General features: G+C 35.7%; 1 protein-coding gene across 2 annotated transcripts in view; it reads left to right on the top strand.

The window, feature by feature from the left end:
• The window catches only part of LRPPRC (leucine rich pentatricopeptide repeat containing), a 104439-nt gene that overhangs the window by 20225 nt on the left and 57606 nt on the right, over window positions 1-26608 (top strand). The window contains exons 9-21 of one of the 2 annotated variants that reach the window (XM_036027912.1): window positions 16-161; window positions 680-785; window positions 868-975; window positions 5478-5596; window positions 7483-7576; window positions 10229-10295; window positions 21151-21178; window positions 22914-22971; window positions 24049-24155; window positions 24371-24448; window positions 24798-24842; window positions 25188-25301; window positions 26301-26431. In XM_036027912.1, coding sequence (XP_035883805.1) covers window positions 16-161; window positions 680-785; window positions 868-975; window positions 5478-5596; window positions 7483-7576; window positions 10229-10295; window positions 21151-21178; window positions 22914-22971; window positions 24049-24155; window positions 24371-24448; window positions 24798-24842; window positions 25188-25301; window positions 26301-26431 — 1201 coding nt within the window. The remainder of the gene's footprint in view (window positions 1-15; window positions 162-679; window positions 786-867; window positions 976-5477; window positions 5597-7482; window positions 7577-10228; window positions 10296-21150; window positions 21179-22913; window positions 22972-24048; window positions 24156-24370; window positions 24449-24797; window positions 24843-25187; window positions 25302-26300; window positions 26432-26608) is intronic. The other variant, XM_036027913.1, reaches the window with a different exon arrangement.

Raw genomic sequence — 26608 nt, 5'->3', positions numbered from 1 at the left:
TTGTTTTCTTCCCAGATGCAATGAACCTTATTTTGCTTTTAGTCACTGAAAAATTGGAAGATACAGCATTTCAAGTTTTATTAGCATGTCCTGTATCAAAGGAAGATGGTCTGAGCGACTTTGGCAGTTTCTTTTTACGGCACTGTGTGACTATGAATACGGTATCCTGTCCATTTTTACCTTGTAGATGGTGTAATAGGTAGTGAAATAAGATTTTTTTTAATCCTCTCCTGACGATATGTTACTGATGTTAAAGAGAGAAGAAGGGAGGGGGTGCGGGGAGAAAGAGACAGAAAGACAGATAGACTTTGATGTGAAAGAGAAACATCAATCGGTTGATTCTAGTAGGTGCCCCAACCAAGACTGAAACCCACAGCCTAGGTATGTGCCCTGACTAGGAATCAAACCTGCAGCCTTTTGGTGTATGGGATAATGTTCCAACCAACTTGAGTAATCCAGCCAGTGCAAAATAAATTTTTTAAAAGTATAAGAATCTATTAATGAGATTATTAGAGCAATTATAATGAAAACTTTGTTTTTGTGTCGTGAGATGACTGGGTAGAAGAGGATGGGAAGTTCAGATTTTTTAACCCAATAGTGTTAGAATATTTGCAGAAGATGAAAGGGTAGGAGGATATTTGTAGATCTAGCTGATGTGTCCTTTTTATCTCTTCCCTAGCCTGCAGAGAAGCTGAAAGATTACTGCAAGAGGTTGAAGGAAGCCCAGTTGCACACATCTCCTCTGCAGTTCACACTCCAGTGTGCTTTAGCAGCCAGTAAAACCGGTACTACACTCTCATAATTAAAAACAACATAAATAAGTTTTTTGTGAGGTAGCTTTGTAATATTTCATGATCTCTCTTTCAGATTTGGCAAAAGCTCTGATGAAGGCTCTGAAGGAAGAAGGTTTTCCTATCAGAATTCATTACTTCTGGCCCTTGCTAGCTGGACATCTGAAGCAGAAAAATGTTCAAGGTTAGGTTTTGCCTTTTACTGATTTGTGATGGTTCAGAGATCTGGTGCACCAGTTTCTACACACATTTAATTGAATTCTTTGGGAAGGTATGCTTATTCCTGAGTATCAAATCTTCTGAGAAAATAAGAGTTGATTTAAATTATGGTAAAGTATTATGTAAGCTTTTTAAAAATGTAAGTGTAATGGACTTCTTTCATCTTAATTACATTAATTTTATTTCTTAATTCACCGCTGATCTTCATATTCAAACTTGTGAATGTAGTTTTAAATAGTTCATTTTTTATGGTTTCCTAGAGGTCTATAGTTTAAGATTTTACGTATAGCACTTGAAATTAGTTAGCCTAGTGTTATTAAAAGTAAAGTTATACATAATCTGGCTGTTTTCCTGATGGACCAGTCTGTTTCTCCCTAACTGAGCCGACTTACAACAATAGGAAGGAGAGAGAAACTTTTACTGCGAAATGAGTGCTCATGACCTGACAGCCTGCTGATTGAAGGACAGAAATGCTCACTCTTTCAGGTTCTTAAGTACGTTTAAGCATTTAGCATACTTTTCCCTTGTACACATGGGATGTCTATAGGATATGAATAAGAATTGAACAAATATTAAGTTTTAGAGTACAGTATCTAATTCTTTGGTTTGCATTATTGGTAATTCAGAAAGACTAGTATCATAAAAAGATGCTTTTAACAGAAGTACTTCCCCCTTGGGGAAACAAAAAATGGTCTTTTTCATTTTATGTCGAAGTATAATGTGCTTTAGAATGAGATGCAGAGTTGTTAGTATGACACTGGGTGACAAACAGAATGCACAAACAACAAAAAAGTGCTTTTAGCAGACTTTCATATTGCAATTTTATTTTAAATATATAGCTGTCTTCTGGCTTAAAGGAAATAGTGAAAGAAGTATTCCCTAATTGTTTCTGGCTATAAAAGTCTCTAAACCCTTTTTAGAGAAATCTTTGGAAAACAATATGCCAGTTGATTAACTCTTTGCATATCCTCCAGTGCTGAAAGCTTGAAGAAGTAACCTTTAAACTATATTCTTGAGCCCCAGAAAGTTTACATCATTCCATGAAAATATTTGGGTATTTTAGTGTTGTCCACCTTGACACAGATACAAATATAGTTTTGGGGACCCCTGTTTACATGTTTGTTTCTCTGTCAGGTAAATTTGCTTTCCTCAACCTCAGCACTGTGTCTAGAGTTGAATCGGTTACCACATTTTATCTACTTACCACACACAAAAGAATTCGTGTGATTTTTTTCTATAGTTGTAGCTCAGACTGGTAGAAAAGTGGGCTTTATCTTGAATCTGTCTTTTCTTAGAATGTTAGAATTCAGATTTCGAGATGCCTTGTTGAAAACTCACTTTATATTGATGAAGGAGCTGAGAGCTGCAGAGGGTAGTGACTGACTTTAAATTCCACATCTAGCCGTCAGTAGTGGTGGGGTTAGATGTGAGGATCTCTGTCCTCCTCTTTTAGATACTGTTTTCTAATACCATAGCACCCTCATACTAGACATTTGCAAGTATTATGCTGAATTTATTGTATGAAAAATTTTTAGCTGTTTGTTAAAAATTAGGTACTGATTTTTGCATTAGGGACATTTTAAAAAGTGTTACCAATTTTTTTAGTCAATGAAAGTTTAAAAAAAATTAATTTATCTTCCAACTACATTTGGCATGTAATATTGTATTAGTTTCAGGTGTACAACATAGCGTTTAGACATTTACATATCTTAAGAAGTGATCGTATCACCAAATCCAGTACCCATCTGACTCCATGTGTATTTATTACAGTGTTACTGACTGTGTCCCCTGTGCTGTACTTTACATCCCTTGACTATTTTTAAATCCGCAATTTGTACTTCTTAATCCTGTTCACCTTTTTCACCCATTCCCCCAACTTCTCCCAGAATCAATGAAGGTTTTATTTGGAAAAATAGAAGAGCTGAGAAAGATAGCTTGAGGTATATTGTCGATTGTTTTACAGTTTTTAAAAACTAGTCTTCTTTGCAGGAGGTCCAGAAATACAGCAAAGTAATAATCTACGATCTTCCTTCATGTAACAGGGAAATGTCTGTATGTATTTTATATAGTTTCTTGAGTGTAAGATAAGCAAGTAACGTTTTTATTAATGCAGTGAACTCGTTCTTTGTCCAGGAAAGGTCACATATAAACTGGTAGAGATAACAATAAAATAATGGCTGCAGTGATAAAGGATGTGGTGGAGTGTTTCCTATGGAGTAACTAAAACCCTTCAGGATATCAAATGAAGGTATTTAGTGGTCACATCAAACTGAACCAAGAGTTTTCAACAATAGGCTGATCCAATTTTTATTGAATCCTAGAATTTTTCTGGCTGCAAATTTAACCATCACCAACTGGTGAGAAAGACTCTTATAATGACTTCCTCGTGGCTTACCTTACTAGTTTATTTCTCTGGGGCACAAATAGAAAAGTCACCACTTAGAATTTTAGCAAGTTAGTCTGAATGAGAGGAAATTACCCAGAATGACTGAGGATCTGTCTACATCTCTGGAATATTCAGACAACATAAAAATAAGAATATAGGAAGGGTCAATATGAAAGCCTAAATGGTAGTTGAATGAAGTATTTGAACAGAGAATGCTTTTTGAAAAGTAAGAAATTGGCTTCTAATAAAGTGGGTGCTCTTATTAGAATCTAAAATTGTGTAGCATAAATGCTCATAGTTGGTGAAAGTTGCTCAGTTAAAATAATATATCTTTCCCAAAAGTTTGAATTATTTCAATTCTTATAAAATTTTTGAATGGATACTTTTCTGTAGATTCCTAAAACTGCTTATGACTGCATTTGAAATATTTTTATTAGGTTATTTAGTCTTAATTTAGTATTTTTAAGTTCCAAGAGATTCGGGATCCCTGTATATCTAAGTTAATATATGATTATTTTAATCCTTTTTTAAATATGAATTTTATTTTTTAGGAGGATGTATGTAAATATGTCAGATGAGTCACCCTTTTTCTTATTGATGTGTTTCTCTCTTATCACTGTATTACTACTTTTTAAATATTTTTTAAATTTATTTTTATTTTTTATTGTTCAAGTACAGTTTTCTGCCCTTTTTCCCCCCAACACCCCAGCCCTCCCCACCTCCCTCCCCCGTGTCCACCCCCCCTCCTTGTTATTGTCCATGCATCCTTTATAATAGTTCCTGCAAACCATTCACCCTTTTCCCCTATAATCCCCTCCCCTAACCCCTCTGGTCACTGTCAGCCTGTTCTCAATTTCAGTGTCTTTAGTTATATTTTGCTTGCATGTTCATTTTGTTGATTATATTCCTGTTAAAGGTGAGATCATATGGTATTTGTCTTTCACCGCCTGGCTTATTTTTGCTTAGCATAATGCTCTCCAATTCCATCCATGCTATAGCAAAGTGTAGGAGCTCCTTCTTTCTTTGTGCTGCATGGAATTCCATTGTGTAAATGTACCATAGTTTTTTGATCCATTCATTTACTGATGGGCATTTAAGTTGCTTCCAGCACTTGACTATTGTAAATTATGCTGCTATGAACATTAGGGTGCATAGGTTCTTTTGGATTGGTGTTTAAAATTTATTTTTAGAGAGAGGGAAAGGGAGGGAGAGAAGGTGAGAAACATGAATGTGAAAGGGAAACATCGATTGGTTGCCTCTTAGGAGACCTGACTGGGGACTGAACTTGCAACCCACACAGGTGCCCTGACCAGGAATTGAACCAGTGACCTTTTGCTTTGCAGGTTGATGCCCAACCTACTGATCCACACCAATCAGGGCCCATTTGATGATATTAGTGAAGTAAATGTCTTTAGTATGATCCCTCAGAATGGCTGAGGGAGTGACTGAACTTATCTGAGGGAAGATGTGAACCAGATTTTCTTAAATGTGCTTTAGTTTCAGTTAAAAAAAAATATGTAAGTTGTAAGTGCTAGTAACACAGATCATCTAAGTAAGCAGAATATACTCCTCCCCTGATAAACATTGTTAGAAAAATGAAGAATTAAGAGAATAAAAAGTATTTGATGCATATGTGATTGGGTGAAGTGTTTTATACAAAAATGAGAATTATCAATTTATTGGCCATTTTCAGACATTAGAAAATTGAATATATAGTTACCTTATGCTGCATTTATTCTACATATTTAAAGAAAAATTTTAAATTCTTAGAGTATTTTAAAACAGGTAAAAAATTAATCATTATGGTTACTATTAACATTTATTTAATAGTTTTAGGATTTCACACATTTTTTTCTTTAATTTTTATGACTGCCCTGAGAGGTAAGTATGGAGGTTTATTATCATCATTTCTATATTACAGAATTTTTCTTATTTCCTAGTTCTGTTGCTTTATTGCTTTTTTAGACAAAGTGCTGAGTATTCTTCATTATGATTCAGAAAGCAAATCATCTAAACTTTTTGATCTTTTGTTAATTTATTCCAAATTCTTCATCTCCATGCCTTTACATTTTATCTTACAGGTATAGTGGAAGTCCTCAAAGGAATGCATGAAATGGGAGTAAACCCTAACCAGGAGACATACATAAATTACGTGTTTCCATCCTTTGATAGTATAAAGTCAGCTCGTGCTGTTTTGCAGGTGAGTACAAATGGATTTTAATTTCATACTTGAAGAGAATATCTTTCCTCCCTGATGTTTTGTGCAACCAAAAGGAAAAGAAAAAGTCCTAAGCTGAGCACTAAAGATGGTCATGTTTGTATACAATTTTCTAAAGTTTAGTAAAAATACTGGTTAGTATAAAATCTGTAGTGGCTAAACTTGAAAAAACCTTGAAAGTAAAGCAGCATTTTTGTGTGTTGAAAGACAGCATGCTAATACCAGAAAATATTAAATAAGACAGTATTTGCTCTTTAATCCCACACTACAGTGCAGCTGTAATTCTCACTTTGTGAATATTGCTTTCCACTTCTATGTGAATTTTCATAATACACTCAGTGTATTTACTATTCTGTTTTTTTAATTAATCTTTTTTTTTTTTTAAAGATTTTATTTATTTATTTTTAGAGAGGGAAGGGAGGGAGGGGGAGAGAGAGAGAGAGAGAAACATCAATGTGCGGTTGCTGGGGGTTATGGCCTGCAACCCAGGAATGTACCCTGGATGGGAATCGAACCTGGGACACTTTGGTTCCCAGCCCGCGCTCAATCCACTGAGCTACACCAGCCAGGGCTTTTTTTTTTTTTTTTTAAAGATTTTATTTATTTATTTTTAATTAATCTTTTTTTAAACTTTTTACTCTAAACCATTATTTTCCTACCCCATATTTCTGTCCCCATGAGAATGGGGAAGGCATTTGTGAAGGAGCATATGGAGAAATTGACTTGGTACAAAGTACACTGGCTCAGCAAGGGCTGCACTTCCTGCTCTCTCCATTTTCAGAACTGTGCTGTATGCAATTAGGAGTGACGTGAAAAAGCACCAGATACTTTAATGAGAAATACTGTGTTCAAAATGTGTTCTTTACATGCTTAGTCTTAGTCACATAATACCTTGACTTTTCTGCTATGAGATTGTTTTCTTTTTATTGAAATAATTACGTAATTACAACCCTCTGAAATGTAGAATTTATGTCTTGATTGTCTTTTCCACTCTTCCCTGACAACCATATTCTGCTGTGTATACTGTACACTTTTTGCCCAGAATTTTGAGGGAAAAATAAGGGTGAGCATGATACATGGGTATAAGGATTACATAATCCCATGTAATGCACACAAAAACGTGGGTGTACGTTATACACAGCACATTATTACATGGCAAAATACGGTAATCAGCAGAGTATTTTGAGCCTGTGCTATACATAATTTACTGTTCAAAAATATATTGAAAAGGTAATTTCCCACATATTCTTATCTCTCTAAATCTTTTTTTCACATGGCACTTTTCCATTACAGTCATTCCAGCATGTAACTCCAATTATTTTTTAATGTTTGCATGTTGTTTTATTGTGTGGATATACCATAATTTATTTTTATTCCTTGCTTATTATTACTGAGTAATTATTAATATTGTGCTGTTATACAGTGACCCAGTAAATGTGTTTGAGCTCATTTAGGGTCATGTACTTAAATTTGTAAACAAATGATGCTGTTGGGAATAATGATTAACCATTTGGAGAGAAACTAAATTCGACTTTTACCTTACTGTATGCCCCACAATGTCATTTTAGATCAGTGCATTCGTTTTTCTCTTGTTTTAAATTAGAGAATTGTTCTAGTTCATCAATAGTAATTTCTTTCTAGAAGGAAGGCACTATAAGGGTAATAAATTATCTGAGTTTGAAGATAAGCATTTAATTTGAAATGTTAGAGCCCATGCTAAAGTTCAGTTATTGAGTTTACATATTGTTCTAGAAAATGAAGGATTATCAGAATATGGTAATATAAAGAAATGGGAAAACAGGAAATTTGAATAGCATATTGAAATGTTTTTAGCTGAGGCATGTTATTGAAATGTGCTTTTCCCCCAGGAAAATGGATGTCTACTTGAAAGTAATGTGTTTTCTCAAGCTGAATTGAAAAGTGAAGCAGTAAATGGGAACTTGGACCATGTTTTATCATTTTGTAAGTATGCAGCACTGGCAGTGAACTTGATAGGACTGATTTCAGTTACTATTGAAAGCATACAGGGTAATTCATGGCCTCATTGCCTACCTCACTGTAGTTCAAGGTAACTTCCTTGAAAGCAAGGAAGTTTTTAAATGTCTTGTTTTAAGTCAGACTGATAAGACAGTGTATGATTTGAACTTGTGGATAATTTGGATGTAGTTTGAAAGTTAAAGGACCTTGGAGATAACATGGTGATAGGTAAGACTGGGGACCCAGAAGACTTGGGTTTTGTTTACAATTAAGCCACTGATTATTGGATAGTATCTATTAATTTACCTTGTGGAAGTTGTGAAAATCATGAGATACTGTTTCTGAAAGTGTTTTCTAAACCAACTCTTGCTTTAGCTATAAGTTACATACAGCCAGTGCTTATTAACAAAAACACAGTGAATTTTTACTAAAAATTGCCCCCATTGATAGATGAAGAAAGGCATAGTGAAGTTACATGATTTGCCCAGAGTTAGTGATTTAACTAGAACCAAGACTTCCTAATTTTAACTTCATGCTTTTCACCATACTGCATTTTAATAAATAGGACATTTCTTAAGATCTTCATTTTGGGGCATTTTTATGATCAGATCATGTGGAAAAGATATCATTTAAAAACAAAACACAAAGTTCAATTTCTAACCCCTGAAATATTAAAAGTTAAGTTCTAATTAATGGATATTCAATTTTATAGGTTGAAGTTTTGTAAAATCCAGATTATTGGAATATATTAACCTGTGTATTTGTTATTTAAAAGAGTTCATAGTATTGTAAGGAAAAGGCAAAATGTTCAGTGTAAAGACTGGGGACTGTTGGAGGTGCAGTTATTTGAGTTGAATGTTGTGTATTAATGCTGGCTGCTGAGTGTATTGATTTTGCCTCCCACTCTGTACGATGTACAGATTTCCCGTGTGACACGACGGAAACAGCAGCATTAGCAGAGGAGTCTGGGCACACAGGACGCACACATGAGAGCTGCCATCCTTGTTATCATGCCACCCTTTCCACTTCATTGTCAGCCTCCTGGTTTTTCAGGCTTGTTTGTTGCTAAGGAAACCAGATGCTTTTTGTCAGCATCCTTCAACTTGCTGGGATGTTTCTGGTCCCTTTTTTAATGAATAAAATGTGACAATATTCTGTAAAATACTAATTTGAATAGTATAAAAACAAATTTCCAGAGTTGTTTATTAAATTTGAAAAACAATTTCAGGAGCTTTAAGACTAGAGTATTTCAGTTCGCTCATCAGTGCCTCCCCTCCCCTTTTGATTTAGAGGTGTTTGGAGAGCCGTTGGTTCTGTAATTGCCGGTATTCGCTATAGGTAGCTCCTGGGTCTGCACTTTTTGGTTACCACATCACAGGGAATGGCATGTGGTAGACAAGAGAGTTTGTGGAGTAGTAGGAAATATTTCCCCATTTGTGTTTGGAGGCATGGAAAATTAATTTGATCTGGTAACTTAAAGGTTGCTGAAAGACATTTACTTTAATTCCTTGAGTGATGAAATACAGGTCATTTTTTAAATGATTTAGATTTTCAAATGCAGTATAAAACCATGAGACTTAGGCTACCTGTTTGATGGATGTAACAGGTGATCTAAAACAATTCTCCTTATGTGTGGGCTAAATTTTTATTCATACTTAGGGGAAATGAGCAAATAATATTAAAATCTAATGTAACTTTATCCATGAGTTTTTTTTTAGTCAACCTAGTATGTTAATCTTTATCTAAACTATATTTATTGTCTTCAGAATTCACTTCCACTTATGAGTTCCTCTACAATTCAACCCATCTTATACTATTCAGTAGCTAAATTGCATGTATACAGAAAAGAATAAATCAATTACTTAATAATGTGGCACAGTGACAGGGAAAATACAGTGTCAGAGAAAACAGATTCAGGAGATGCTTACTGTGATTCCATCCCTTGCTAGTTGAGGTCTGATTCTAATACTAAGGCTGGTCAGACTTACGGTATCAGCAATGAAATGCACAAGGTTAGGTAGACTGTTCAGTGATAAAACGAGTAGTAGAGCAAACAGATGCTCAGAAAAGTGAAAGAGCAGTATAAATCAGTTACATGAGAGAGGTAAAGACCTGTTTTATTATGACTTTAGGTTGTCACTCTTACATGCATGCTTTTCACTGATCATAGTGGAAAACAGGATGAGAAAGTGTGAGTGGTTTTAACAGAACCCACACCAGCCCCCAGACAAGAATGTTTCCCTGTCTGCTGTCTTTAAAGGCAGAGACATCACAGCGTAGTCACAGGCTCTCCGTTGGCAGGGCCGCGCTGTGCGCACTACACAGCCTCGGCGTGTGTGCCAGGCTGCCTCCGAGCATGCCGGTAGGTTAGTTAGGGCCATTTATGTGAAAGAATATCTGTAAATTTGTTAGTTGTACGTATTCATGAAAACAAAGTGTTTTCAGAGGATAGTTTACACTGCAAATATATATTACCACGTTATCTTGTTAATGTTATATGAAAGCATTTCCGTTTTAAGGATAAAAATTTTAGAATGAGAATGAAAAGGTATTGGTATAAATGTGTTTCCAAATAAGATGATAATTTAAGTTTTTGGTTTTGGGCTGAGATTTAACAATGACTGTTTTCTTTTGCAGTGGAATCAAATACATTGCCTTTCTCGTTTACTTCTTTGCGAGGCAGCCTAATTCTAGGCTTTAGGAGGTAAGATGATCACCTCATATAAGGTGCTTTACCTGAATGTGGTCTGATTTCCCCTGTCTTTGTTATCAACTATATGAGGAAAGACAGACAGATATTCTTCCAAATCTTCCAGTGTAGTCGTTACCTGAAATAATCTTAATCTGCTTTTTGTTCTTCCTACTAAGTAGTTGAATTGAGTTCAAGCAGCCTTTTATATCATCTTTTCCAAGAAATACACACAATTTGGTGATGGTCTTGTTTTAAAAAAGAAAGCACTGTTTGAAAATGGAGAGTTGGAGTTAAAGGGAATTGACATGTATGTTTGATTTATACTTTGAATATTTAATTACAAGGTGACTCTTATTCAATATAATACTGCTCTCCTCTGCACTAAGAGAATGTTAATGACCTTTTCTTTCCACTTTTGTTATTTTGAATACATTTAAACATAAAAGTTGCAAGAATTGTAAAGGAGATACCCACATTCCTTTTATATACATTTACCATTTGTTGATATTTTGCAACATTTACTTGCTTTCTTATATACTCTTTCTCTACTAAATAATTCTATATAGATAGGTATAGATATATGTATGCACATACAGTGTGGGGCAAAAGTCAGTTTACAGTTGTTCATATGGAAAATAATACAGTATATTTACAAGAATAAACTCTGTGTTTCATGTACTTGTATCCATATACCTACTTTAGCCCAACTTTGTTTATATATACACTTTTTCTTTTCTTTTTTTCCTTTTTTTTTCTGAACCACTTGAAGTTGTAGACATCATGATACTGATGATGCCAGATCCTTCAGCTTGTGTCTCCTAAGAATAAGGTCATCTGTATAATCACAATAGCAGTATCACTCCTAAAAAGTTAATAATACTATAATCTCACCATATTTAGATTGCCCCAGTTCTAAAAAGTTGTTTTATAGCTGTTTTACTTTTTGATTGAGGATCCAGTTAGGATCATGCATTGCATTTGATGTCTATATTCTCTTAAATCAAGAGCAATTCCCTTAACTTTTTTGTCTTTTATGACACTGGCTTTTTTTTTTTTAAGAGTCCAGGTTACTTTATCTGTAGAATTCTCTCCTACATTTTTATTTGTCTGATTTCTTTTCTTGTGATCAGATTTGGATTGAACATTTTAGCAAGAATACTTTTTAGGTGATAAGTATTTGTTACTGCACCAAGAGATATTGATGTCAGGTGCCAAGTTTCGGTGCCATCAGCTAAGTTTGACCACTTGGTTATGGTGGTGTTTCCCATGTGTCTCCCCTGCAGAGGAACCTTACTTACCCACTTGGTAGTCAGTAGGATGTCTGTGGGGTGAGACAGTGTGTCTGTCCTGATTCCTGGTACCTTTCACTCAGGGTTTTAGCCAAGACTGGCAATGCTTGTAGAATCAGTTGTTAACAGTGGTGTTTGTGAAGTGGTGAGTTTCTAATTTTATCATTCTTCTGCATTTATAATGTTAATGACTTTGACTTCTGATATCAACTCAGTGATTGTTAGTCTGCTCGTTGGTTGGAAGGCTAGAATTTTCGGTAGACACCTTGGAATCACCGATGTAGACGAGAAGAGGTAGGACAAGTAGGGGGTTCTGTGTTGCTGCCCTTTCTTTAGTAGGTGTGGTTCTGCTGTTTTCAGTGATGGGTTTATGTAAATTGAAACCAAACAAACAAACAAAACCAAGGGTCTTTGTCTTTAAAAATAAAGTTTGGAAAATACAGAATACATAATCAACTGGATAGACATACTAGTAGAGCCAGATTTTAAAAAAGAACCCAGAATGCATTATGAAGTGAAATATAGTAACTTTTTCCTATAGTTATTCTTGGAAAAAAGATTGGGGACTGTTTTTTTGTATAAACTTCCAGGTTGTGGGTATTTCCTTCTTTAATTTCACTAATGTTATATTTTCTTAGTTTGAATGTCAGTTATATTTCACAAAACCTAGACTTAGACAAAGTATGTGGACTATAAAGTTGATCCAGTATGGTGGAAAAAAACTAATTTATGTTCTGACATATACTCAAGTCAGTCATTAAGCTTTTAGCGGCTTCATTGATTAAAGTATGCAGAGCTGCCTGTCCCTTTGGTGTATGCGTCTGGTTGCTGTATTACCTCTGTTTCTGCTTTTACTTTTGTGCCCTCATCTTTGCTGTCAAATTTTTTTGCTGTTACTCGTAACAACTTTCAGTGTGTTTATCTTATAGTAACCTATACACACGTAAATAATCTGTTTAATTTTTTTAAAGATTTTACTTATTTATTTTTAGAGGGGAAGGGAGGGAGAAAGAGGGAGAGAAACATCAATGTGTGGTTGCCCCCCATGCACCCCCTCCACCAGGGACCCAGCCTGCAACACAGGCATGTGCCTCGATGGGGAATTGAACCAGTGACCACCCACCCGCTTTGCAGGCTGACAAACTAGGTAACCGAAGTCATGTTTGTTTGGTTTATTGCACTATCTTCGGTATGTAGATTAATACCTGGCATGTGACTGGTACTATTGGATTAATTACTGAGGCCTTATTTTCTACCTCTGTTTTTAGGCATGCTCTTTAACTCAGCAAGTATTTATTGTTGAGACTGGAGATGTTGGTTGGGATCAGATTGTGAAATATTTTAAAAAATAGCGTAAAGGAACTTGGCCTTTATTTGAAGAAGGTAGACTAACTTGTATGATGTGAAGGCTTGGCTGAGACAGAGCTGCATTTGGAATGTATTTTAATTTCAGGCATATATTTTTCATTTATAGAAATTCAACTTGGATTTTTGGAAATATCTTCTATGTCTCCTTCATATGCTCATGCTTTTTTCTTCCTTCTCAACTATTTGAAGATATTAATAATAGATATTTTGATGTCCTTGTTTACTAATTCCATCATCCGCATCGTTTCTGGGTCTGTTTATAGTTCATTTTTTTCCTCATTATGTGTCATACGTTTCTGTTTCTTTGTAATTTCTGTTTGGATGCCAGGTATGGATTTTATGCTGGTGGATCTGAATTTTTTTTTGGTATTTCTTTAAATATTTTTGAACTTTGTTCTGAGACAGTCTCGAGATAATTTACTTGGAACGGTTTTTTTAGTGTTTGCTTTAAGGCTGTGCTAGGCAGGACTGGAACAGCCTTTATTGTGTGGTTGTTACCAACCACATTAAATTAGTTTGGCCCTGATATTGAGGGTGAGTTCTCTACCTGCCAGCTGCCAGGTATTTGGAAATTGTTGGGAATGTGAACTGTTCCTATCTCTGTGGGAGTGTTCTAGGAATTGTCTTTTTCAGACCCTCTGAAAAGATCTCAGGTAGTTTCCTCGGCCTCAGCGTGTTTTCTCAATCACGCGTGCTTCCCAGTGGTCGGTTGGAGACCGAGGGCAACTCTCTGAAGCTCCCCGAGCTCCCTTTGTTAAGCTCTCTCCTCTGGTACTCTGCCCTGTAAAAATCAGCTTTAACTAGTCTGTTCCAAAAAGTATTTTAAGTCTGTAGGTTCCAAAACTAGATTATACTGATGACTTTTTTAAATTGTAGACTTAGAAAAATGTCAGGCTGTGGTAATTTGCCATTATCCATAAAAATATGTGCATAATTCAAAGCATTTGTTACTGGTGGTGATTTCTTTCTTTTCCTCTCTCCCCCAAAACTACCAAAAATACAAAACATAATCCATGTCATTATAATCCATTATCTTGGCGTTAATGTAGCCTCTGTTTCATCTGATGTTGAATCAAGTAATACATATTTTAACATTCTTTTGTTAGTACACTCAGTACAGCTATTGAAATAGTCACCTATCGTGTGCTTCTCAGGGTGCTGTTATAACTCTAGTACCTTTGGAATTGGCCAAGTGGATAGGAGAAAACTGAGTATTTAATGACATCCCAAGCCAAATTAATTTTCTGCAACTGCTGTAAGGGTTATTGTGTAGGAGGTTGATTTAGTTACTCCTTACCAAAAGTAATTATTCATAGTTGTCAGAAATGTTAGGAGTTTTAGAATATTAAATGAAATATTATAGTCACAGGAGCTAATCTAAGGGAAACTTGGGTATTAATTTCAATATTGGAATGCAATTTTTGGAATACTTAGTTACATTTAGTATATTCTGCCACCTAGTGGTAGATCCGAGGTGTATGAGACAGTAGTTCCTGGCATGTAGTCTATAACCTGTTTTAGCCAAGATTAATTTTTATGCTATCCTAAAATATTTTTGAAAAACCAACAAATGTTCTTCTGGTCAAGATGGAGGCTTACGTAAATATGCCTTGCCTCCTGTCACAACTACAGAAAAAAAATTATAACTAGACTATAAAACAGGTACTACCCAGATACATCAGAAAGTCGAGCTGTATGGAAATCCAACCACCAAGGATTTAAGGAGGCCACATTCATCTAGATGGGCAGGAGAGGTGGAGTTGCGTGGAAGTGGAGTGGTGCAGAGAGGCACGGAGACATGGAACGGGTTGCCCCACACCCCCGTGCAGTAGATAAAAATTGGGAGGGATCCCAGCTCTAGACCAGACCACCCAGCCCAGGGTTCCAGCACCAGGGAGTTAAGTCCCCATAACTTCTGACTGTAAAAACCAGTGGGGGTTGGGGCAGCAGAAGAAACTGCGGCATTCACAGGAAACTCCGCTTACAGGCCCTGCAACAGACTTAGCACTTACGCTGACTCACTTCCTCTGGGATTCAGGACCAGGGCAACAGCTGAGCTGGAAGGGCTCCAGTGGCATATGGGGAGAAAGTGAAGTGACTGGCATCAGGGAAAATGCCAGAATTCCTCCTGGGCAAAACTCCAGAGGCCAGGCAGTGTAGCATTGTCCCCTCTCTGAACCCTCCCCCACACAGAGCCACAGAACAGGTGACATGGGTTGCCCTGCCCACAGCTCTGCCCCATTCAACTGACAGGTACGCTTTTTGACAGCGGGCCATACTACCAAGAGAGGGGTCAAAGTAGCTCTACCTAATATGCAGAAACAAGGGAGGCTGCCAAAACGAGGAGACAAAGAAATATGACCCAAGTGAAAGAAGAAAGAACAGAACAAAACTTCAGAAAAAGAACTAAATGAAATGAAGATAAGCAACCTATCAGATGCACAGTTCAAAATAGTGGTTATCAGGATGTCCAAGAATTCTTGGGTACTTCAACAGCATAAAAAAGACCCAGGTAGAATGAAGGTTACCTTAAGAGAAATTAAGAAAAATCTACAGGGAGCCAACAGTGGAGGGGGTGAAGCGGAGAATCAAATTAACAATTGGGAACAGAAGGAAGAAAAAAAGCATTCAATCAGAACATCGAGAAGAAAAAAGAATTTGAAAGACAAGGATGGGCTAAGGAGCCTCTGGGACATCTTCAAACATACCAACATCTGAATCATAGGGGTGCCAGAAGGAGTAGAAGAAGAGCAAGAAATTGAAACCTTACTTGAAAAAAATAATGAAAGAAAACTTCCCTAATTTGGTGAAGGAAATAAACATACAAGTCCAGGAAGCACAGAAAGTCCCAAACAAGTTGAACCCAAAGAGGACCACACCAAGACACGTCATAATTAAAATAACAAAGGTTAAAGATGAGGATATCTTAAAAACAGCAAAGGAGTTCCCGTAAGACTGTCAGCTGATTTCTCAAAAGGAACTTAGCAAGCTAGAGGGGACTAGGAAGAAGTATGCACAGTGATGAAGAGCAAGGACCTTCAACCTAGATCACTCTGTCCAGCAAAGCTGTCATTTAGAATTGAAGAGCTGATGAAGTACATCCCAGACAAGGTAAAACTAAAAGAGTTCACCAGGTCATCATTACCAAGTATAAGAAAAAAAGATTAAAACTGTGAACATTAAAATGGCAATAAATTCACAGCTATCAACAGTTGAATCTAAAGAGCAAACCAAGCAAATAAGCAGAACAGAACCAAACCATAGATAAGAAAATCATTTGGAGAGTTACCAGTTGGGAGGGGGAGAGGGGAGAATGGGGGAAAATGTGCAGGGATTAAGAAGCACAAATTGGTAGCTACAGAATAGACAGGAGGGTGTTAAGAACAGTATAGGAAATGGAGCACCCAAAGAACTTACATACATGACCCATGGACGTGAACTAGGGAGGACTGCTGGAGGGAATGGGGGTACCAGCTGGAGGGTGGCAAAGGGGAAAAACTGGGACAACTCTAATAGCATAATCGATAAAGTATATATATATTTTAAAAACCAACAATGTTTCTTTCATATCTTTTGAAAGTAGTATTTAAGTGACAAGTTAGTATTTCTGTAAGTCGATAAGCTCAGGAAATTGTCACTGATTACCAAGCAGGTGTAATGTCTTCCTAATTCCACTTTATAAATTGTCTAACATATGTAGGCAAAATAACCTCTAGAAAACTGTTTAACATCAGTACTGCTTAGATAAGGTGAGATTATTCAAGATTATTAGGGAACTTTTTCTTTACATTGTTTTTAAAAGGCTATTTTGAGAGTATATTTTAAAGGGCCTTTAGCTCTAACTGATAAAGTCAGTAAATTCTTATGTCAAATCCAGGGCAAGAAGATATTTAGTATGAATAAGACTTTCTTTCCTTCCAACAGTAATACTAGCTGAACGAAGTTCAAATGAGAAATAAGATAGTGTCCTTTATATATTTTACTGAAAACTCCACCACCAGAAATACTGAGTCACTTCTAAGAGACACAGTGTCACTGAAGCTAGTTCACAGCTTGACAGGGAGTGTAACACATCAAGAAGAGAAGCGTTTCAGGATTTCCGTGGAGCCATTGAAGTGCTTGCGGTGCGCGGAGAAAGCGTTCTGTGGTCTGAGGAGAGATCTCTGACCCAGTGCAGCGGGAGTCTGCACTGCCGGAGTGGTGCAGCTCTTCACACGTTGGGAAAAACCAAGTTTCTGTTGCCGGTCCTATTGACGTCACCAAATTAAATGCCAGCTATTAAGGTTTTCTTCTTAGGCCACCAGTGATGTTCCTTTGTGACAGTTTTACAGGGGGAAGAGAAGTACTTCACGAATTTGTGAGTGCTCAGAAAATATTAACTCTTTAGTTAGTGCTGTGGGCTGGGACTGTGTGATACGTATTTCAAGGATGAGGAGGAAACTTCTTGCCCTCTCGTTGTTCGTGGTTGGAGACCAGAGAGTAAGAAATCAACTGCATACTAGTCTGGATAATCATGAGTGTCGAGAGAAGAAGAGAATCTCTCAGTTCAAGATGTGCAGAGATGGTGCTGAGCTGAGTACTGAGGGATGAGTGAGGGTTTGTTTGTCTGCCGGGAAGGAAGGGCGTTCCAGGCAAAGTCTGCAAGAGAACAGTGCATCTGGGACCTGAAGGTTGATTGGTAAATGGTAGCCCAGGAAACCGTGGAATAGTGGCAAGAAATAAAGCCAAAATGGTAGCATGAGGCTCTCTTCATAAGTGATCTTATTCTAAGTTACTAGCTTTGAGCCTTGAGTCATGGCTTCAAGCCATTGGAAGTTTGCACAATTGAGACAACTGAGACTGGGTATTTGAAGGGTGGAGAAAGGGGTGCAGGTAAGAGATGAGGGAGCAGGACACCATGAAGAGATAATCAGCAATTTGTGGGATCTTTTGAGGAGCCTGTGGGCCTTAAGGTGAAGACAATTAGGTTTTCTAAGTCTGTTTCCTCTTCTGTGAAACAAGAACTTGAAATACCTGCATGCAGTATTGCCTTAAAAATAACAAAACTGTGCACTTGGGACCTAGTACAGAAGGCCACCTTTAAGGAGCAGCTAGGGAAAGAGCATTGCTGAAAGAGATTGAGTAGCATCACTGGGAAACTAGCAGATAATGATCAACAGCAGCACATCTCAAAATGTGGACAGAGAGGACCAAGGGGTGCGAGGTGAGCTTCCGAGTGTAGATGGGCGGTCACTTTAGCCAGAGTGCTTTCGGTGCAGGTTTGTGGCTGGAAGCCAGGTTGCAGCTGATTAGGGAGTGAACATGCAGTAAGGGAATGTTAACCACCTTTTTTTTTTTTTTCTGTTTTAAAGCTTAGTTTTAAAAGATTCTGTGTGTGCTTTTTTTTTTTTTAATTTGTCCCACTTGTCATAAAGCTGCACCTGCAAGGTAGTGCTTTCAGTCACCTCCAGTTGTTTAGATAGCCGTACAGTTTTGGAAGTTAATCTCTGTGCCTTTCCTAGCTACTTCGTGCCTGGTTTTAGGACAGTTTAATATCTTAGCAATATTTTTATTCTCTATGGAGTAAATATTTTGATCAAAGAGATGATTAAAGTAGCTTTTCTTAAAAAGGAAGCCCAGCTTACTGATGTCGAGAGTTGGAATAGAGATGCAAAATTTAGACCAGAGCTGGTATGTGTTTATTTTTTTATTCTCTTAAGAGTTTTCAAGCATTTGCAAAAGTGAAACTCCCAAGTCCCAATCAATCCAGCTTCAACAGTTAGGATTTTGGCAAAGTTGTTTCATGTATTCCTTTTGCAACCCACTCCTGCCCCTCCCTTTTTTCCTGGACTGTTTAAATGATAGACCTCTCATCATTCCACCCATATACTTTAATGTACATCTCAGAATTTATTTTAAATAAAAATAACCACTATAGTATTATCACACATGACAAAATTAACAGTAATCGAGAAGAAGAATTCATCAAATTCCCAAAGGAGTACGTGATACAGAAAAGGTGAAAAACAGCAAGTCTTGCCACTTAATATTGTGCACTTCTGGACATTGGCCTCTCATGTACTCGAAAACTGCTGTTTTTACTCCCCCCACCCCCACCATTCCTTAGATGTGATAGGCAGCTACAGATTAAGAGTCCTTGGAATTAAGGCTCTTCCTAACCTAACCAAAAATGATGCCTAATTTTTTATCACTTCAGATTTTTACTGTATCTTACTCTAAACTGCACAGTGTTTTATCTTCGTATCTTGAGTTCTCACTCTTCTTATGTTTACTGTGTGGGAAAAAATCTTGGTTTTATTTGGCCTAGGAAAATGTCAGGTAGTCAGAGGAGGCTTGCTTTGTGATCAGTGGACAGGTGAGATGAAAATTAAAACTCTCTTGGATTCAGTGAGAGGTGGTTTCCTGCTGCAGTCTGGAGTTGTCCTTACATATTCCTTACGTAACTGCATTCCTTACGTAACTGCAGCACATCGTCAGAACCAGGAATCTGACAGTAGTGCAATCAGAATTCGTGGACAGTTCTCATGTTTTATCACGGGCAGATTCGTGTCACCATCACTGCAGTGAAGATCCAGAACTATTCCATCACCACAAATACCCCCGGCACTCACTCACTGTGGTCATTCCTCTCCCTCTGCCCCACCATCTCTAACCCATGGCAACCATTAATTTGTTCCCCGTTTCTATAGTTTGTTATTTTGCAGTGGTTAAGTAAATGGATTCATAAAGTATGTTTTAAGATTGTCCTTTTTCATTTAGCATAATGCCCCCGAAATCCATTCAAGTTGTGTGTATCAGTTCATTCTGAACATGTTTCTAAAGTATAACTAAGTGCCCTACTCACTCACTGTACCAGAACGCAGTCCACCCAAAACTGCCCAACCTCAAGTTTAAATATTTTCTGGGTATTCTTTACACTGTATATAATATGTAATTATAATGAATATATAAATTATATTTACATTGTAAAATTACTATTAAAACAGTCTTAAATAGATTATATATTTGAATTATATAAATAAAAAAGTATATAGACATTAAGTTTACAAAGCTTAGAAGTAGTATGAGACCAGTGTTAATTGGTTATCCTGTTTTGTAAATGGATTTTCATTTGAACAGGCAAAATTTGGATGAGCTGTTCCTTTTGTTTTCTTTGGAAATAATTTCAAGTTTACATAGTTAACAAGAATTATATTGAACATTGCATACTCCATTTGCTAACTTTAGCATTTTGCCACATTAGTGCTATTCATTCCCTCCATATGTCTGTACGTACATACATACAGATATATAAAATTTATTTTTTCAGAACCGTTTGGGCTTAGGTTGCATACATCATGACATGACCCTTTATCCATAAGCATGTCAGTATACAATTCTGCAGAACAAGGTTATTCTGTTACACAGCCACAGCACAGTTGGCACATTCAGGAAATTTAACGTTGGTTATTTTTGTCTAATATAGTTTATGTTTCAGTTTCATCAGTTTTGTGTGTGTGTGTGTGTGTGTGTGTGTGTGTTGTTGTTGTTGTTGTTTTCTCATATTTCCCTGCTCCTGTACAGAATCCAGTTCAGGGATGAATATTAGTTGTCTTTTTCTTTTTAATTTTCTCTAAGTTAGAACAGTTCTTCAGCCTTTGTCTTATATGACATTAACATTTTTGGAGTATATAAGTCAGTTATTTTATAGAATGTTCCTCATGATGATTCCTTGTGGCTGAAATATCCCAGGAATGCTGTTTTTCTTGGGGAATTAAATCTAAAAACACACAATATCCATCAACATCTTGTTAGTGTTGTCAATTTTGATCACCAGATGAATGGTGATCATCTCCATTTTATGGTTACTGCCATTTTATTTCTCCATTTTATGGTTACTGTCTTTACCACTACAAGTAATAAGCATTCTGTGGGCAGATACCTTTGAGACCATGGAAATAATTTGCTCCATCAAACTCTCCAAGATTTAGGGATGGTTCTTAATGATTTTTGCTCAAACTAACCTTTATTTTAAGAGTTCAAAGTCAGTGGGAGCCAGCCTTTTTAAATAAACTTCTCCTGAAAATTCATCTTGCTTTGGATACATGTATTTACTTATTTGTTTTGCAGCTTTAATCTGTATGTACTGCATATAATAATTGCTAGTTGACTTTAACTTAAAATGGTTTTGAAACCTGAGTTTATCATTAATCCTTTGCTGCCCTCTACAGGTCTATGAATATAAATCTTTGGAGCAAGGTAAGCACTAATGCAAATTCCAAGGTGATGGATATATAAGCTATTAAGAGCAAATGTTATAGTAGGTGTACACATTTATGATATATTATTTTAAGCTAGTAAGTTTAGAATCTTGAAGTTGATAATTTTAAAACTGCTTTCCTAGAGCATGAAATTTATTATTGAAGCAATCCTTGACTTCTTAGTCCTAAATTCTTCATAGGTTTTTAACTTTTCCAAAGGACAACTGTCAACCTTATTGTCTTGATATTTGACCATTAGGTGTAATAGTTAATTTTAAAAATATATACATTCTGATATATTTGTATATGTGTATATATTAATGACATACCAGTTTGAAACTGCTGTCTTTTAAGAAGTTGACTGCTTTTATACAGGAAGTACAGTTATCCTTATGTTGAATCATTGGACGTATTTGTAACTAAATGAAATCAGAATGTGCATCATTGACTGGAATTTCCAATTTAAATATTTTTTAAAATCTAAATGTTATCCAAGTTTGTTTTAAGTATTCTGCTATTCAGACTGTGTTGTCAATTATAATATATGGTGGGGATAGTTATATTTGGAAATAATTTTTCAACTAGAAAGATTTTTTACTGGTTTATTCATTAAATATGTCTGTTTAAATTTGGTATGAAATGTGACTGACTTAATGTATGGCTACAACTTCTGATAGAATTTATTGTCTATGTTCTGTACCTGTCTGTGTTGGTTAAAAAACAGTTTGTAGGTAATGATTATTTTGCTTTGTTTTTGAAGAGTTTCTACCTCAACTATCCTTTGAATTTTAACCACAGCATGATTTTCATGGTGGAGGGAAGTGGGATATGGTTAATTTTGTCAGATTTTATATTAGCAAATAAATAGCAGTAGTAGTAACTGCAGTTTGAGTTATTAACACTTATAATATGTGCCAGGTGCTATTTTAAGAACAAGTAAATTTAGTAGTAGAGTACACATAATGTAGTTCATGATTCTAACGCTTTGGAAAACAATTAGATTTTTTGTTCTTATTTTCTTCGGCCCAAGGATATATAGTTGAATATTGTGTTCAAAAGTTAAAAGTCAGTGCTACAGAGTTTGTAATCATTTTTATCATAAAATACATAGTTGGATTTTTTAAATTAAAACTTGGCCAGCAGAATTAATGTTGAGTAAGTGTTGTGTTTGTCTTTCAGTGTCTCTGCATTCAGTTGATATGAACGCATGAGAACAAACACAGAACTTTTGGCCTCTTTTGTTTTAATGCCATTAAAACGACTGGGAAAAGGTTGTTGAAAAACTGAAAAATAAATAAGTAGTCCAGGATATTTTACTGTATTATTTCTGTAATACTTCATTTAAAAGGAGGCAACTGGTCCAGTTTCCACAAGACCAAAAACAACATGAAAAATAATATTCATCGATAATTCTTATAAGCTCTTTCCTATTTATAAAAATTCATTTAAAACAATAGATAAGCAAATCAGTTTAGAGTTTTTCTTAGTGACATTTTATAAAACATTGCAGTTTTCCTTCAACATGGGTTTGTTTTGGTTTTGTTTTTAAAAGACAAACCTATTATTTAAAAACAAAACAATCTCCTTGGCAGGTGGGGGTGGTGTTAAATTACTGTGATATAGAATAATACCTTATTGGGGAGAAGCTTTATTATTTCAAGAATTCAATTTCAGATTGTGTTTGTTCTTGTTTGCCTCTCTTGCTGCAATGCACGAATTTTCTGTCTTTCCAGATAACGGAACTGTTGTACAAGGACAGACGTTATTGCCAGGAGCCTCCGGGACCGGCGGGTAGCGTTTCAATTTCGATGATTGTAACTTATCCACAAATTCATTCTTCTGTGTAATGATGGGCTGGAAAGATTACAGCAGTAAACAGTCTCTTTTTGAAAGTGAAATTTGAAAACATTTGGTTATCAGTCTTTATGTTGATAACCACAACATTTTGAGATCTATGAGGTGTTTGGTTTTTATCATAATTATTTTCTTAAAAGACAGTTTTGGAAGGCTTTTTCTTTTTAGAAATTGAGGAAATGCTTCTTATAGCACCTATGAACATAGCCTTAAAAATCAGTAATCCTTACTGTTTATGTGATTTTAATGTTTTGCAGGTGTTAATTTTAAACATATGAAGTAAAAGTAGTAAAGAGGTCTTGTAGATTTTTTCCACTTAAATGTAAACTATTACATTGTTCGACATTTAATCATTTTCATTTTTTTATTTAATGAGGACTTGAATATATGGTTTTCTATAAGGTACCTTTCTTGAAAGTTCAGATTTTCTATAGTAGGTATTAACACATGGCCCTATACGTTTTGTGCTTGAATGCATAGAAAAATTACTGCTGTTATAAAACATCTTTGTTAATCTTGGTTTTACATTGGCTAATAGGCAGCTCTCCACAGCATTACTGTATCTGCTTATTAAAATCATTTAACTTTCTACGCACAACATTTAACCATCCTTTCTAATTTTATATGTTTCCCTAAATATTGCCCATAAAAAGTTAGTGTAGAAATGTGCACAGGCATGTATTTATTCTCAGCACTGTGATTTGGACAGGAAAGGGGTGAGGCCTTTGGGCAGGACCACTTCTGTCACAGAGTGGTCTGAAAAATAAATTGAAGTAAGATTCAGTACTGAAAAGCTGTCACTCGGTCTGAAAATAATTAATATTCCCTTCACTCACCAGTTAGATATGTGCTCCCAAACCACATAATCTCTATGCCTCAGTGATCATTGTTGCCATTTCAGAGCCTCTCATCAGGGTGACATCTCACACCAAAATGATTTCTTATAAATTAATCTTGATAACATGACAGTCTCAGTAATTTTAGTGGAATGCTTTCTCTTGTTTTTTTCCACAGAAGCTGTTGGCTATTTTCTTTATAACTTGATTGACAGCATGAGTGACTCAGAGGTACAGGCCAAGGAGGAGCGTTTGAGACAATACTTCCATCAGCTGAAGGAGATGGTACCATTTCATTTTTTGCTATATAATGCCTGTCCTGCCTGACATGTATCTATTAGATTTGAAATTGCTGCTTTTAAGTACAACCAGACCACTTCTCAATGACATACACGAGTTGGAGACTTAAATTATGTCGGAGATAATTTCTGTTAGACAAATTTCAGTTTGCTTGTCTAAAACTGAGGGTTTTTTTTTTTTCCTCCCTTTCCTTACCACAGAATGTAAAAATTCCTGAAAATCTCTACAGAGGCATTCGTAATCTACTGGATAGCTACCATGTTCCTGAATTAATTAAGGTGTGTGAGAACTAGCAATCAACTTTTTAAAATAATGCTTAAATAATATTTAAAATCATGTTAAAATTTTATTTAAATATGATGCTTAGTCCAAAAAAAGTTTATTTAAATGACAGTGATTTTAACAAGACTTTTTTATTGATTATTGGTAAATACTGTTCATGTATCGGAGAATACATTTAAAACATTTGTTTTAGTGGTTAATAAAGTATGAACAGAATTTCTGGAAAATTTTGGAAAGATTGAAAAATAGCAGTAAAATGAGGCGAGAGGTTCAAAATTTGCTTCTGACATTTGGTAATATATATTTCCATGTGTTTTCTAATTCTAATTTAAATCCCAATTTTAGGATGTTAATGTGTTGGTTGAAAGAGAAAAGACAGACTCTCGAAAAGTAAGTAAGATCTTGAGTAGATTCTACATACTATAGTTAATGACATTTAATGAAAATTCTAGACTGACTGTATAAAGTCAGTGGTTCCTAACACTTTGCCATCAGTTATACCTCTAAGAAGTTGGTAAAAGGTATTCTCCAACTCAGAAAAATCAACATGTCTAAGAAAATCACATATAATCTTAGGAGTTTCATAATCCCCTACAGTCCATTCACAGATTCCCAGATTAATGTCCTTGGTAGCATTTGTGACAATTAGGAAAGGTTAGTTTAAAGGGAAGAATGGCAAGTGATACATTTTCTTTTTGCAGTAAATTTCTTTCCTCTTTCTTTCCATTTCTGTGGACTATGCAGCTTTCATCATTGGATTTGGAGCCTACACTTGAAAAACTAAAAGCTGAAAATCAACCTATAGGAGATGTCCTAAAGCAACTCATATTAATGCTTTGTTCAGAAGAGGTAACATTTGTTTCAATATTTCAAATATGCTATTATGGTAAAAAAATTCTTTATAGATAAAAGTAAGCAAAGCCAAGTACAATATTTATGATTTTTACAATTGATTATTATACATCATGCCTGTGAGGAATGCAATTAAATGAAAGGTTAACTAATTTCAACTACACCTTGAATGGCATGTTTTCGGGTTGCCGTAGTTTGTTTACAATAATCTGCAAAGTGAATGATAGAAACAGCCGTGATAGGTTTATCATACATGCCAAATGTCCTTTCAAGCCATGGCTCCGGTCTCTTATATCTAGATTGTCAAGCAACTGATACATGCAGTAGTCATTTGCAAGTCAAATATTAGTAGGTTGTTAATGCAGGGATTGAAATTCCATTTTCCTCCTGGAAAAAAGCTCTTTCTGAGATAAAGGGTCTCTTGCCTTTTTTTCAGCAGTCATACAGCTGTACTTTGTGTTTATTTTAGTGTGTGTCTGCAATTTGTGGCATATCACTAGACTTTTTCAGTTTGTAGTGCAATATAATTTGGTCGTGTGCCTGTGATTTTAGGGAACAAATACAATTGAGTTTAAGACTATAACATGGTACTGTTAAATTCCAGACTATTTCTTTACATTACCAGGACAGTAAACTAGACTGTGAGGAACTGTGCAATGATACATGTTCTGTGTAGGGAAATGGTACTGTGAGTAGGAGGTGACTTGGTACATATTTAATCTGGAAGTCTTTTTTTATAATGCACTACTAAAGCCAAAACATCAAATTTGGCATAATGGCCTGTTTTGCATCACAGATAACAAATTTTAAAACCCTACATGTATATCTTACCTGTTTTTGAAAAGGTGAATGAAAACATCAAGTAGCGAGGTGAAGTAAATAACATGAATTCATTTACTTTATAAGTACTCAACTTTTTCTACAGTTGGAACATAAAACTACAAATTTTACATTTTCTTTTATATTTATTATTTTTTACTTCTATCCTCTACTTAGAACATGCAGAAAGCTCTTGAATTGAAAGCAAAATATGAATCAGACATGTCTGTCGGTGGCTATGCAGCTCTGATAAATCTGTGCTGTCGACACGATAATGCAGACGATGCACTGAACCTGAAACAGGAATTGTGAGTACCCTGGCACTGAAACATGTTGGCATTCGTGCCGACGTGCAGTCCTTGATGGGCTGTGTGGATTGAACAGTACTTACTTTCATAATGTAATTTTTGAAATAATGTGCTTTTTTTATCAGTGTTTTTGCATAATATGAGACTCTGATTAATTATGGCTTGTTTTCAGCAAAG

This window comes from Phyllostomus discolor, chromosome 6 (assembly GCF_004126475.2).
Source record: "Phyllostomus discolor isolate MPI-MPIP mPhyDis1 chromosome 6, mPhyDis1.pri.v3, whole genome shotgun sequence".
NCBI lineage: Eukaryota > Metazoa > Chordata > Mammalia > Chiroptera > Phyllostomidae > Phyllostomus > Phyllostomus discolor.
This window is presented reverse-complemented; position numbering and strand designations above follow the sequence as displayed.